Source organism: Fukomys damarensis, unplaced genomic scaffold (assembly GCF_012274545.1).
Source record: "Fukomys damarensis isolate Sample0158 unplaced genomic scaffold, DMR_v1.0_HiC HiC_scaffold_3, whole genome shotgun sequence".
Classification (NCBI taxonomy): Eukaryota; Metazoa; Chordata; class Mammalia; order Rodentia; family Bathyergidae; genus Fukomys; species Fukomys damarensis.
This window is the reverse complement of record NW_022900915.1, coordinates 5,117,631-5,132,452: the sequence shown is the minus strand read 5'-3', so window position 1 is coordinate 5,132,452 and position 14,822 is coordinate 5,117,631. Positions and strand designations below refer to the sequence as shown.

The following is a 14,822-nucleotide window of genomic DNA, read 5'->3' as shown; positions in this document are numbered from 1 at the left end:
ACATTGGTATTTACCATCATGACCTTAAATATGCACTTTCAGCATTTGTAGAGTTATCAATTCATATAAGGTTAAATAACTTTTAAAAGAAAGATTATTTTTTCCTCCAAAACATACCTGGTCTTTTATTAGAATTATTTTTTCATATAATTCCCTACTGGCTTCCTTAACGTCCACAGCTTCTAGTTTGTCCTCCATCCAGTAAACTTGCTCAAGAAGTTTTGATTTTGTTCTTTCAGAGGCTGAAAACTGAAGATATTTTCTTATAAGGTATGTAAATACTCAATATTTAAAAATCTCCTTTTAAGGCTGGGGCTTTAGCTCAGTGGTGCCGCGGCCTGCCTCGACAGCACAAGGAACCAAGTTCGATCCCGGTACCAAAAATAAGTAAATAAATAAAAATCTCCTTTGAAAAGTTCAATTTAGAAATGAATTGCTGTTATCCATTGATATTTATTAAATATGAAAAGAGTCTCTGGGACATTCTTCACAGATGGTCAATGAAAAAGAAAGAAGAAATAATATTGATGTTATTTATATCTATGAAGTATTTTCTTTCAGGGCAAGAGATGAGACTACATAGTTACAATGGACAGAGGAACTTTCAGTGCAACACTTATCTTCCTTGTGTTTTGGGGTTGCATTGTGTTTGTACAGCTGAATCTCACACCTGCACTGGGATTTACATGTGGTTCTTGAAGAAACTTAACTCGGCTCCAGCTCTCTCTCTCTCTCTCTCAAGAGTGGGAGTTCACACCCCCTGCATATTCCATGTAGAAGCAGCAGGGAAATTGGACTGAAGGGAAACGAATTGGGAATTGTGAGTTAAAGTCTGATTAAAGGCAGTTTTAGGCAAACCACAACCAAAACCTTTCTAATAGAGGTTTTGTTTTTGTTTCAGTGTTCATAGATTTCTCTTGCAGAAAGTGGTAGTATAGTAGCCACTACTCCTGTAGTTCTCTCGGAGAAAGCATTCAGATCTGATTTTTCTTTCATTCAGACAACTTACTGTGTCCTTTCTCTACAGCTCTGAAACATTGCTGGAAGAGTCCTTGGAAAGGGACGCACAATTTTGTCTTAGCTGCATCTGCCTATGTATTCTCTGAAGAAGATTATCTCTTTCTCTTTTGTATTACTCAATGTTACTACAAAGCATACTTTCTCTTACTGAATCACACAGCAATTCATAAGAAATTTACCAAATTAAAAAGTCAACTTGCCATGGAAATCAACTAGACCAAAAAAAAATCAATGAAGAAACATCAGAGTTGAACCAAATTTTTAAATTTTAATGTAATATAAGTAGATGTTAATAAAGAAAGTATAAACAGACACTTCTATTATGAAAAAATAAGATAAAATTTTATAACAAAATAATTGGAGAATAACAATGAACAAATGGTCTTAATAAACATCTACAATGTTCCATCCAAAAACGGAATATCTTCTGCTCAGCAGCACATGGGACTTTCTCCAAGATCATATACTAGTTCGTAAAGCATGCTTAAGTAAATGCAAAAGAATAAAAATCATCCCATATACATTATCAGATCATAGTGCAATGAAACAAGAAATCTGTGTCAAAAGAAACTACATAGACTATGCAAACACATGGAAATTAAATGACATGTAGCCGGGTGTGGTGGTGCATGCCTGTAATCCCAGTACATGGGAGGCTGAAGCAGGAGGATTGCTGTGAGTTCAAGACCAGCCTCGGCTACATAGTGAGTTCCAGGTCAGTTTGAACTTCATAGTGAGACCCTGTCTGAAAAAACCAAAAAAAGAAATCAAATGACACCCTCTTGAATAATCAATGGGTTACAGAAAATAATATCAAGGAGAAAATAAGGTATTTGTTAGAATCATGGTTGTTCCCATTAGAACAGAGTCACAATTCAGCTTACCACTTCTTTAGCGTGTGGGTACATTCCAAAGGAAACACGAAACACTCAAGATGAGAATGAAGAGGAAGAGGAAGGAGGGTGGGAGAATCTCTTCTACTGAAAGGCTCAGGACAAAAACGCACAGATGTTGCAGGACGTGAAGTAAAAATCTAGACCAGATCAGCACCTCTTTCTTTGTTTTGTTTTTGTCTTTTTTCTTACCAGTTCTCTTAGATAAGGAGAAATAGAAATCAGTTTCTAACTCATTGTACATCTTCTCGAGAGCTCTTACTATATGACTTAGTATTAGACTTTGTGTAATCAGTCATTCTCAGAAAAAGCCTCTCTGATGTTCACCGGGTTAAGAAACACTCCCTGGAGGTCATTTTTCTTGACTGCACAGTTGAAGCCTGACTTCCAAAACCCAGACTCTGGCAAACTTAAACTTAGGCAAAAATCAAGGAACAGCTCTTACTTCGCCTCCTTTACATTGCTTTGAAAAAAGGCACTTAATTTGGCTCTTACGTGCAACAAATTTAAAATTATTCCATCAGGATCAGAAATGCATTGGCCACACAGGACAGTATGTGAGTGGGTTGGAGCTGCGAAAATAGGTGCAAGAAGCTGAAGTCAGGGTGTCGGGGAAGAAAGATTCTGACTGGTAGTTACCATTTGGTTCATCAAATGTACGCTATTTACTGTCTTTCATGAAATGGGGGTTTCCCTCATGGCTCATGTTCCCGAGTATGTTGTCCCCTGAAGTCACATGCTGCAGAATCATTGCATTGAGTTTGCCCACTTCTTGTACTCAGGACATTTCTAGGGTCTTAATAGTCACCGAGGACTTTAAGAGCTGTTGTTTATGTTGGTAACATCTATTGATACTTACTGGTTAGAAATTAAAACAGAAATTTAAAAGTAATTCTATTGATCTATTTAAAATAATAACTGTAGGTGTCAACATAAAACTTTTTAACTAAAAATAACCCTTTCGAAAAACAATGAGAAAAAAAGAAAATGTAGAAGGAATGGTAGTATTGTTTTACATTTTTGCAAATCTCATTAATGTCTAGGTCAGTGGAGTAGAGGTAGATTGTCCTATCTGTTTCTATATTTAAAGTGTCATGTAGAATCTGAAAGGCTTGAGCCCATCCGTGAAAACATATTTTAAAATGCCAATAGTTTATAGGTGTCATTCAAACAGTTTTAACTTTAAAGATTGCAAGCTCTAGGGGCTTTGTTTTAAGTACCTCTACACTACATTGCTACTTTTTCCTGTCATTTTGTAAATATTACCTATCCACTAACTTGCATCCGTGGAACTCTACTTTAAACATTAAACCATTCCTTTGGCCAATAAATGAGGTCTCCATTGACAAAACATCTGCTCGTCTAAAATCTTCTCCCTGAAGCTCCAGGGATTGAAAAATAGGTAGAAAATATCTAATTCTGTGAAATAGGTTTACAGACCCAATGTAACAGCAAAAGACTGTAAGACTCAGAAGACCTAACTAAGGAATTTAAGTTATAAAACTGATTAAGTTGTAAATTGAACCTACACGGAGCCTTCTTTTTTGGGAGGGGGGTGTACAGGGGATCGAACTCAGGACCTTGCACTAACGAGGCAGGCAGTAGAACCACTGAGCTAAATCCCTGTCCTCACTCACATACAGCCTTCCTTAGGAAATGAATCATCTTTGCCATCTAACGTTTCAAGCATAAGGAAGTTGAGGCAACTTCACAAAGTCACCTGAAATTCAGGATCAGTCTTGAACCCTACTTTTTCCTCTGCCTTACACTTAATTACTACACCTTATTCATAAATATTTCTAGTCTCTATCTTCTTTTCCCCACCTAATTAGGCCATTACCATTTCTGAATTAGACATGCCTGCCTCTCGTGTCTCAAGTATTTCCATCTTAGCACTCTCAGAGTTTTCTCTCTTGAATACAAACTCAATGTGCTTTCCTTAAGCATTCAGTAGCTCCCCATTGCCTAAAGGTTAACTCCAAGTCTTACAGTGGAAAGAATGTGGGCTTTGATATCAGAGGCACAAGTGGGACACCAAGAGACTTAGAGTCTGAGCTTCTCCATGGGGCATGTGGTGTCGTGGGAGATAAACAGACTGTTATGATTAGTGGAGGGAGAGTGGTGGGAGAGAGTTCATGAGATGACCTGTGAAGAACACCAGAGAGAAAAGCATTATCGAACAGAAGGGGAAAAGAAAAGCATTACAGAAAAAGTGGAGTCTGACTGAACATCTGACAAGGAGAGGTTTCTTGATTTGTTTCTTTTTTTGATAATGAACAAGGTGGTCAGAAAAGCTAGTGGGAGCAGAGAAGAGAAATTCTATGCAGGAGTAGAGGGAAAGTGTATTCATTAAAATTTGACTCCAAGGAACAAGGCTTTCATTTTTGTCTTAGATAAAGGTAAGAGAATATGGCACATTCGAGGATTTGAACGTGGTCTAAAAATGGTAAGCAAAGAGACCAAGTGGAGAAATAGCCGGTCAGATTTAAAAGGGTGTGGAAGTTCAGTGAAGTAGCACTGACTAGACCTTGAGGATAAAAAGGGGCCAAGTTCGGATTTTAAACTGAGGAGAAGAGAAATTTGAGGGTCCATGTTATATAATCTTCACCTTGCTGAAACATGGAGGAATCATTAAATATTGAACAATGAAGACAGCCAGAAACTACATACGGTGGCTTAGATGGTGATGATGGTGTAAACAGGGAAAACATGATGGGTTCAAGAACTAATTTGGGGTGTCATTTATCACAGTGCTCAGAAATTGACTGGATATGTGGGGTGAGGAGAAATAAGGAGTGAATTCAGTGCAGATTTGTGATTTCAGCCACATTGTAGTGGGACAACTACCACTGGCCTAGGGGATGTGGGAGAAAGAAAAGGCTGGGGGTAGGAAAATGATGACTAGGACTTTGGAGAAGCAGAGCTTGAGTGGACCGTGAGAACACTGGTGGAGGTCTTTAGTGGGAATTGGAGTACCCAGTCTAGGGGCTGGGGATTTAGCTCAGTGGTTCTGCTGCCTGCCTTGCAAGCACAAGGGCCAGAGGTTGATCCCCCAGTACCCGCCCCATATATATATATATGAATGAAAATAAAAATAGGCTTTGTGTTCAAAGCCTTTGACAGCATATGTACTAAAGTTAGAGTATCACGTCTAGGGGCAGGAAGACGATCAGGACTGAGGATTAAGACACCGTCATCCCGAGCAGACTGTGTGCCCGGAAGCTGGGTCATCCAAGGAATGTGAAGAGCGGGAGCAAGAGAGCTGAGAGTCCACAGAGGAACTTTCATCACTTACAAGATGATGCAGACAATTTCTCAGGGCCTTTTAGAGACTTACATGAGCTAAATTAATGAGAGTTCCTAGCAGAAGGCCTTACTCACCGTATAAGCTCAGGAAATATTTAAATGAACAATCACATGAAAGCAAATATGTACCTGCTCTAGTTGGAGTATGGTTGTCTCTTAGATGTTCGTGTGGTGGACGCTTGAAACCAGCGTGGGGGATTCTTTACCAGTTGGAGGCTTTGGAAAGTAAATAGGTCCTGGGGGCTCCACTTTCATGAATGGATTGATGCTGTCACATAAGAGTAGTTCTAGTCTTGCAGGAGTAGATGTTTCAACAAGAATGGTTGTTATAGTGAGCCTGGCACCTTCCTTAAATCCCTCTTCTGTACATGCTGCACACCTGCTTTTAAAGGCGACTGCCATTGCAGCACCATCCACTATGAGATCCTTAGCAGGGCTGAGCAGGTGTTGGCACCAGCTCTTGAACTTCCAAAACTGTGAGCTACATCAAATGTTTTTCTTTATCAAATATCTAACCTCAGGTATTTTGTTATAGTAACACAAGTCAGGCTAAGAATCTAACCTTCTTTTTACCTGTACATGTTAAGAAAAGTGGAAATGAGTTTACCGTCTCATAGAAAACTTGATGAAGAAAATGCAGCTTAAGCCCACACAAAAAGACACCCGCTCTTATCAGTACAGTCATGAATCTTAAGAGACAAGGCCTTTTGCTTTCTCACATTCAGAAAAGTCACATTAATTAGTACCCAGCCAGCTATTTAAAACTGACCTCTGTTTGATCTTGACATTTATAAGCAGAGGAAGTCTTTAGTTATGTAACAGGTCCTCAGTGCAGCCATCCAGCCTGCAGCAACAATAACAGAGGCAGATTTGTCATCATGCCTGAATCTTCAAAACAATTCATCTCTTTTTTCTTTTACAGTATTCTCCAGTTCATGACCAATAATCCAGTGATGGGGTGAAGATTAACATCTGCTCAAATAAGAGGTTGTTGGATTTTTTTTTAATTAAAGAGGGACTCCTGTTATAAAATCAAGCAGAACTTGGACCAAATGGTTAAATAAAGTTCTCAATAACTAGGTTTCATGGTGACAAGGAAACCCATTCCAGATCAAACAGACTGCTTGTGATTTTATGGCATTAAAGTAGACTTCAAAATAGGTCAGAAAACAAAAACTCATTCACAAAACCTCATGATTTCAGACTGGCATATCAAGCACAATTTCTGAGCATTTGCAGAAATGAATACTCCTACCAAGGGCACATTGCTTGTTTCAAATAAACTTGACATCAAGGGATCCACTGTTGCATTTAAACAATAAATAAGAAGAACATTTCTGGGACAATCTCAGAATGCACCAAGTCACTGTTAACCACTCAGTAAAGATTTTCAGTATCCGAAAATTTTCTAGAAATCAATGTTCCTTCCACTTTTGTAGTTTAAAGGAAACATAGATCTGACACAAAGATGTATGAAGAGAAAAATAAACTGAATTTATCTTAGAGCCTTAGACATAAAATGATTACTACAGTCAAATATAATATTCTAGTTTGGGGGGTTTTTATTTGCCTATTTCCAGTCCAAGCTTTATAACACTACACATGGATATGCCCAGAAGAGTGAGTATAAATAGTCAAATTATTAAACTTCTAAGCGAAAGCAAACTGTCAGAATTCTCCATTTTCTGCTACTGTGATCTGTTTCTTTCAACCCTGCCAGCTGCAACTTGCACTGTTTTATCAATGTTTTGTGGCCCACTCTTGTTATCTTCTGGCCAAAGAAGTCAGACAAGAAAAGCCCCACCCTATCTGGAAAACTCTCTCTCTCTCTCTCTCCTATATTCATGCAAGAATCATTTCATTAAGGTCAGGAGCCCACAGGTTACTCTCAGAACCTACACTGCCCAGTAGGTTTTAAGACCCCGTATGATTCCACAGAAGCTCTGTAGTGTGGCCTAGCAAAGTTCTCAGGGTCATGTGATGCTCCTTGTGTCTTCCATGCTTGTTTACTCTCTCTGTCTTCCCATTTGAAGGTCAGTTTTAAAATCTTGACCACCTTGTTCAATATTGAATTCTCACTTATCAACAACAAACAATCCCACCCAAAAGAAAAAAGCTAAACTTGGCTTGGCCTTGGCTTTGAACAGCCTGAAAAACCACTAGTGCCCCCAACTGGGTTTTGCCATAAGCCAGAGTGAGCATGCCAAAGGGCAGGGTGTGGGGTTAGAGGACAACATAGTCTTTATCAGTACTGAACTGTAGTTTACCTTTTTATTCTGCTCTAGGATTTCCTTCACCTTTCTTGACTGCAGCTATAGAGGCCTCTTGGACTTGGAGGAAAGAAACCATGTTTGAGAATATAAAAAAGACAAAGCTCAAGCCTCTGTGGACTGGGGGACTATCTCACCTTTCCTGGGATGGATAGGTCCAGACTTGGTGGAAATTGAACATCTACCGTATTTAAGTCACTCTTGCCCAGGTTGTCTGTTTTATGTAACTAAATCTTATCCTAATTCCATCACTCTGTGTAGCTGGGGGTAAGGAAATTTGGCCAGAAGATCTGGATCAGTGTCTCATGCTTGCTTGAACTAGATGGGATCTTTTTAGAAATACAGTTTCTTAAATTTTATTCCAGATCAAATCAGAACCCTGGAGGTAAGGCCTATCAATCTGCCTAATAAACCCACCCAGGTTCCACTTTGAGAACCAAGATAAACTGTTCTTTTCAGTGTTGTAGCGCAGGAGGAAAATTTTTGACCATTTTTTATTTAGGAAAAAAAGTACAGCTTGCTGCCAATGTTTATTTAATTTTATATACACATGTATTTTGAGGCTGAAGCAAATCTGATTTTCAATGTGAAAATAAAATATAAAAACTATTTCTAAACAGAATTTCTCTCTAACCCTAATGTAATAGGAATGAATATGATGATCCAGGATTTAATAATTTTTTGTGTGTGGTAAATTTCAAAGTGATCGAGTTACTACATTTTGTAAATGGAAATATCACTACTAAAAACAGAATGCTATAAATAGAGTTATATTTTTTGTTCCCAAAGGACTACTGACAAATGACAGCACTGCAGAAATCATAATAATAAAAGTGAGATATTTCATGGCAAACCTTGGAGTAAAGTTAGAACTAAAATCTGTGAGTTATCTCAGAATAAACACTACAGTTGCAAGAATCACTGGTGTGCATTCTCAGGGCAAATAGGAAATGAGTTACAAGTTTCTTTGGCCCTACCATATATGATTAAGAATGGGACCTTGAATTTTAAAAATACCTGGGTTGTAATATTATAGACAGATGAGTTGAGTTAGGTAGGAATATAGGCAGTCAAATAGGGCAAGGTCAGGACAAAGGAAACACACACAGGTCCACAGAGACACCTGGACTGAAAACCAGGCCTCAAGATAATGATAAGATGACCAGACCTGCACACTTCCTCAGAGAACAAACACTGGGCCTAATGAATTCTAGACAGACATCAGCCACCCTGGTGGGCGACCAGAGACCTCTGGACCCACCACTTCCTAGGAGAATCTTTGTTCTTTCCATCCACTTTGTTATGTGACTTGTTTCCCAATTGGACCACTATTACCTAAGTGACTTACTTGTAACCTTATTGGATGATCACATGGCCCACATTGTATCCATGTAGGTTTCACCCTATAAAACTCCCTTATAGAGTCCCCGACTACCCACTTGAGACCCCTCCTGCCCCACAGGAACTTCCCTAGCAATAAATATCTTCCTAGTCTTAACCTCTATTGTTCCTAGAATTCATTCTTCAATTTTTAGAAACCAAAAGCTCAGTGTACAGCTAACAGATTGGGAGACATACTATTTCATAGTTCACCTTCGGTATTATTTCCTATAACAGTAATATGAAATTCACCACTTACTAACTCTATGAGAACAGGTAAATGACCATACTTTTGAATTTCATTGTTTGCAGTTGTAAATGGAGATTATAACAGTGCCCCTTATTGGGGCTATTACGTGAATCAAACCACAGTACCTGGAGCCCAGACTGCAGCAGTCTGGTCCCAGGCATCCATTCCTGTTGGATTTGAGCTTAGACTTTCCTCCTCATCCCATTTCCTTTCTGCTTTGTCTCTGTTATCACATCTGCTATTCTTTAAGGTAAAAGAGAATCTTAAATTGGGAGATTCCAGGGGAGACAAAAAAGTAAATAAATTTTCTTTTATTAACAAATAAGAAAATTTCATACATGCCTTTTTCAAGGATTAGGGATAAAACTACTATGCTCTCCTTCACTGAAATTCCTGTCCATTTGGACTATCACCAACAAACCTGTCTTCATGGATGCCATTGAGGTACAACTATTTTTATGACGCTGAAGACCATAAAGAGCTTCCTTTGTGTGTTTTCTCTATGCTTCATCTGTACTTGAGTGCAATAATGTTTACAAAAAAGGAGAAGTCTCCCACCTGGCTTCCCAAGTCCTTACCCTTGCATTAGTCATGAAATCTCTTGCCCAACTAACTTCTATGGCACTCTTAATTTTTAATTAATATGTTACTAATTATAAGACCCGAAAGGCATACCGCAATTCTGAGTAGGCTGTCGTTACTGAGTTCACCTCCTCCTTGGGGGATAGATCACAGATTCCCGCTCCTCCAAAGAAAATGATGAGAGGACCAGACACAGGTCCTGCTCATTCAGCTCATAGCCTGGGCAAAATCTGACAACCAGCAGGAACAGACAGAAGCCCTAGCAGATGAAACAGACAGGAAAGATGAGGAGAAAGAACTGTAGGCCCTTTACCAAATGAAGAGTTGAGAAAGACTACCACTGAAAGCTCTAAGTTGAGAGGAAGGAGCTTGATGGAGAGCAGGCAGGGTGGTAGAGAAATTAGGACTGGGAGAGCCAAGGAATGGCTGTGGTATGATCTGTGTCATCTCGCAAACATTTTGAGTGACACAGTAAAGAAAGATATGTATGCGTACATATAAACACACATGTACGTGGACCATATGTGATGAAAGAGACTTTTGTGGTGGATTGGGACTGTGAGCGATTAATTTAGTCTCAAGGCATGAAGAGAACTGTAGAGCTCTGTTACAAATACTGGTAGGGGTCAAGACATACTGATATTTATTGAGAACTGTGGTACTACCTTAGTGAATTTGGGGTGATGTAACAAAATGCCATATCCTGGATGAAATGAACTGAAATTTATGTCTTTTGGCTCCAGTGGCTGGGAAGTTCGAAGATTAAGGGGCCAATGGGTTCACTGTCTGGAGGGCCCATTTCCAGGTTCCTGGATGGCACCCTCTTGCTGTTTCCTCAAATTATGGAAGGGTCAAGGGAGCTCTTTGGGCCTCCTTTGCAAAGACACTAACCTTATTTCTGAGGACTCCATCCCCATATTCTAGTCACTTTGCAAATACCCAACCACGTAATATTATTTCTCGGGTTGAATTGCTAACATATGGATTTAGGGTGGACACATTCATTCAGACTGGAACGGTCCTAAGAGACAGATAGCTATCTCTTCACAATCCCCACAGTGGCCCTATGAAACTAGCATGCTTACCTCCTTCTAGATAAGATATGAAGTAAATGGCCCAAGGTCATAAAGCCAGCATAGTAGAGTAGAAATAAAGCTTGAGCTTCCCAGTCTAGTGACTGGCACTGGGGAATCTAGGAGACTTTGGGTCAGCACTGTTGCCAACAGGAGTGTGGCTTCATGAGCTCTGTCTGGGGGTGTGTCTGCTTCATGCTTCATTGTGACGTTTTCTTAGGGTTTGTCTCCACAATAGTTGTAGGGTCAATTTGCTCGCATAAACAGTCCCCATGCTACCTTTCTTCATCTTCCTGTGTGTATAGACGACTGTGCCATAACTGCTTTTTATGAGTGTCTCTAAAACCTTACTTTTCTTTTTCCTCTCACATTCTTAACACCTTTATTGTCTTTCTTCTCCCACCTACTTTTTCTTTATGTGCTACCTATATTCCAGGCATTTAGCTTTCCTCCCACTGCTCTGAACCTAAAGAAGTATAATCAAGTATTTTCTTTTGAAAGGATTAGAGATGTTGAGGTTATCAGTATAATCCAGGATGAAGGCGGTAGATCCCGTCTCACTCTAGCCAACTAAATTGTTGCAGTTTCTTTTCATGCCTTTGACTGCCTAGATTATAAATCTTAAATGGAAGCTGTCCTAGTCTTATATTTCTTTTATTTTCACAATGATGATATGACTATAAAGAAATAAAGCATAATTGTTAGCTAGAGTGAAGCCTCCAAAGTGTTCTGTGTACTGTGTGACTGAAGTAGAAATGGGCACAAGCTCCGTATTCCTTCATTATTTCTTTTTTGTTTTTCTTTCTTATCGTGAGACAAGGGGCATGTTGGAGCTCAGGGAATCACCAAGTTTAGGGATTCTGAGGCCCAGGACCAAGAGATGCCCAGCATATACAATAATTCCAGAATCCATACTGCTCATTCTGAGTTAACCCTACTTTCTTCCTTCAGAGGCAAAGCCAGGAGGTAAGGATTCAGCTAATGACGAAATTCACCCTTTTGCTCTAGCACAGACCTTTGTTCTCGTCATTTCTTCTGATGGCCCATCACGTTTTAGCCCACGAAACCAGCCCATCTGGCCAGTACTCATCTGCATGGCTAACATATACATAATTTGTGTTACCTGCAAAAGTCAACTACAATCCCAGTATCCTTGTAACAAGTCCTAAATTACTGACATTTAGAAGAACCTTAACATGTAGCCAGGCAAAGGAATTTCTTCAAACACACATGCACGCGCCCGCACACACACACACACACACACACAGAACAATCTTTTGTCTTGAATAGTAAAGACCTTGTCTTCTGCAAGTGCTCATTGCATGGCTGGCAAGGAAGACAGTGGCACCCAGTGGACAAATGCTTGATTGTTTGAGAAAGGTGCCTTATTCTGAACGCTCTTCAGAAAGACCAGTGGCTCCCCTATTCCCTATGGTTCTCTCACCCCATTTAAAAAAAAAAAAATCAATGAATTTAAATTTTTAAAAATAGGGCAAATGGGGCTATTACAGTTTCTATCTTTTCAGGGATAAAACTATATTAAAATATTGAGAAAGCCAAAATCTTAGGATTAAGTCCTTTGAAAATATTGCATTTGACCTGTTTCAAGCATAGCAATAGAGACAGCCATATCTAATAAAATGCCCAATTTAATTAAAAATGTAATATTGGGCAAAATGAGAATCAAGATATGATATATTATGTAAAGGTACGAATTCTTCATAATGACTGTCGGCGTACTGCATACCTGAAATGCACCAATAAAATTAATGAATAAAAAAAGTTTAAAAGATATAATATTGAAAGTTTTTGAAACGCATTTTTATACACCCTACCCTCCTTTTTCTCAAAACATTGCCAACTCCCAATTAAATTAGCCAAGTTATACAAAGCTGCCAACTTCAAGAACTGTACTTCAGGACACGAACACAAACAGACCCTACAACTTACTGCTATTGTGCAGTTTCTTTGGGGCCATCAAAGCATCCCTTTCACCCTCAGTTCTCCAGTGATTCTGTCTGTGAGCTGCTTGGATAGGGCAGCCCCAGCTTATATGTCTTTATTCCCAAAATACCCCACCTGCATTTTACTTATTCCAAGAGCTAAAACATTCAGTAATATCCCATTTCCATTCTATATATTTAGTCTGCTAAACACTGAAAATATAAATACATCTAACTGGTATTATATAAAAGGATCATTCACTTAAGAATCCAAAATGTTAGCAATGATTTGTACTGGATAAAATATTTATAAAAGAGGAAAGAATACTTTTATAATGAATTGGATCATACTGAGATGAAAAATCATAAAAGTCATTCAATTATAAAATAAACAAGTATCTTATGCAGGATTTCTCTTTTTTATTTTTATTTTATAAAACTGATGTGAGATTTTATTGTATAAAGGTAATATTTTATTATAAAAAACTTGTAAAATTATTTTTCAGATGTTTCTAATATATTTGTACCCAAGTGTAACAATCTGTGAAAATTGAATAAATATTTCTAACCTTTCAGGATCTCATCTGTTCTTTTCCTCCACTGACAGTCACTAGAAGGGAGCGTTGATGGTTCTTTGTCATAGTGGGGACACAGCTCTAGGAATTTTTGTTCTCTGGGGCCAATACCCTCTGCCAGGGGAAAGGTCAATATTAACAAATATTCTACTTCATTATTTGCAACGTGAATTGAACCCCTGCCTGTAGCGTTCAGGCTGCTAGTTCAGGCCACTTCCTTGTGTGCCCTCTATGCTTCTGTGAATTTCAAAAACCCAAGAGGGAAGTCAATATTTGAAACACTCTTTTCCAAGTAAGCTTTTCTCAAGTCGTTCAAGAAAATCATCCTGTGTGGTTCCTATAGAAATTTTCTTTTCTTTTTACCTTTGGGCTTATCTGTTTATACTGCAAATAAGCCTTACTTACTCAAGAAAACCACATGCTTAAGGAGGGTTCGTCCATCTCATGACTTGTGGGGAATGAAAATCAAATAAAATATAAGTGTGAAAAAGTTTCAAAGGCTAAAAGTTTCTGTATAGATGGGAATAAGCACTGAATGAAAAGCAATGTGTATGCTCACGTGCGGGCCCAGGTGCACGTGTGGGCCAAGGGATAGGGGTTACAGCATGCACTGGGCTTGCACTTGCTGCACTGCACAATGACGCCCATATGTTTCTAGTTCCCATGACAGGTACTGCCTGTTTAGCGAAGCTTTTGCCTTTTCTTCTACTCCCTTCAGGCGAAGGTTCACAAATTTGTGTTGGGTCAAAGCAAATGACATTTATTCAGTGTCCAAGGACTTTCTCTTTAAAACAATAATCAAGTATTACTTTTTGACAGTGATCGTTTCCAGTCACATCTCAAACTATTCCATTGACTGACGGTAGGCTAAATAAACTCACAGAATACCTCTCTTCTTAACACAGTGACACAATGGCAAAACATTATAAAAACAATAATCTTAGAATTTAATAATTAGAGTCTAAAAGAAGAATAAAAACTAAGCAGATTAATAGCTTTGGAAAGTTAGACTAAAGGACTGGTGTCTAATTTGTCTGGAATTTGGTTAATCTGTAGCTCTTTTACTTCAGGAGGTTAGGCTCAAAGTGTCATATAAGTAATGGGAGATGACACCTAAAAGTCTAGTGCTGAACATTTGTCTGTCAGGAGGAAAGGGGTCATTTGAGCTTAGAGAACCTTTGTTCCCTCTGATTTCACTTTTGTATCTTAAGTGTTACTCATGCAAAGATTCCACGTTTTGGAATCAGAACATTCTTCTCCAGAAAGTGGCTAATATGACTCAAATCAGCAGATGTGTAGACCTCACCTCTCAAAATTCTTTTAAACTTATCTTTTCTGAGCTGCCAAACTGGTATAGAAATAGTTATAGAGTTCACTGAGATTTGATCACTTCCCAACTATTCTTTGTCTAATGTGACATTTAAGAATTACAGACTAATGGGGCCGGGGATTTAGCTCAGTGGACTTGCAAGTACAAGGTCCCAAGTTCAATCCCTGGTACCAAAAAAAAAAAAAAAAAAAAAAAAATAA

The 14,822-nt window shown here is 38.7% G+C and overlaps 1 protein-coding gene across 1 annotated transcript in view; it reads right to left on the bottom strand.

Annotated features, from left to right (window-relative positions):
• Ccdc192 (coiled-coil domain containing 192) overlaps positions 1 to 14,822 on the bottom strand; it is a 129,037-nt gene that overhangs the window by 89,771 nt on the left and 24,444 nt on the right. The window contains exon 3 of the mRNA XM_019207863.1: positions 118 to 249. Within this exon, the coding sequence (XP_019063408.1) occupies positions 118 to 249 (132 nt within the window). The remainder of the gene's footprint in view (positions 1 to 117; positions 250 to 14,822) is intronic.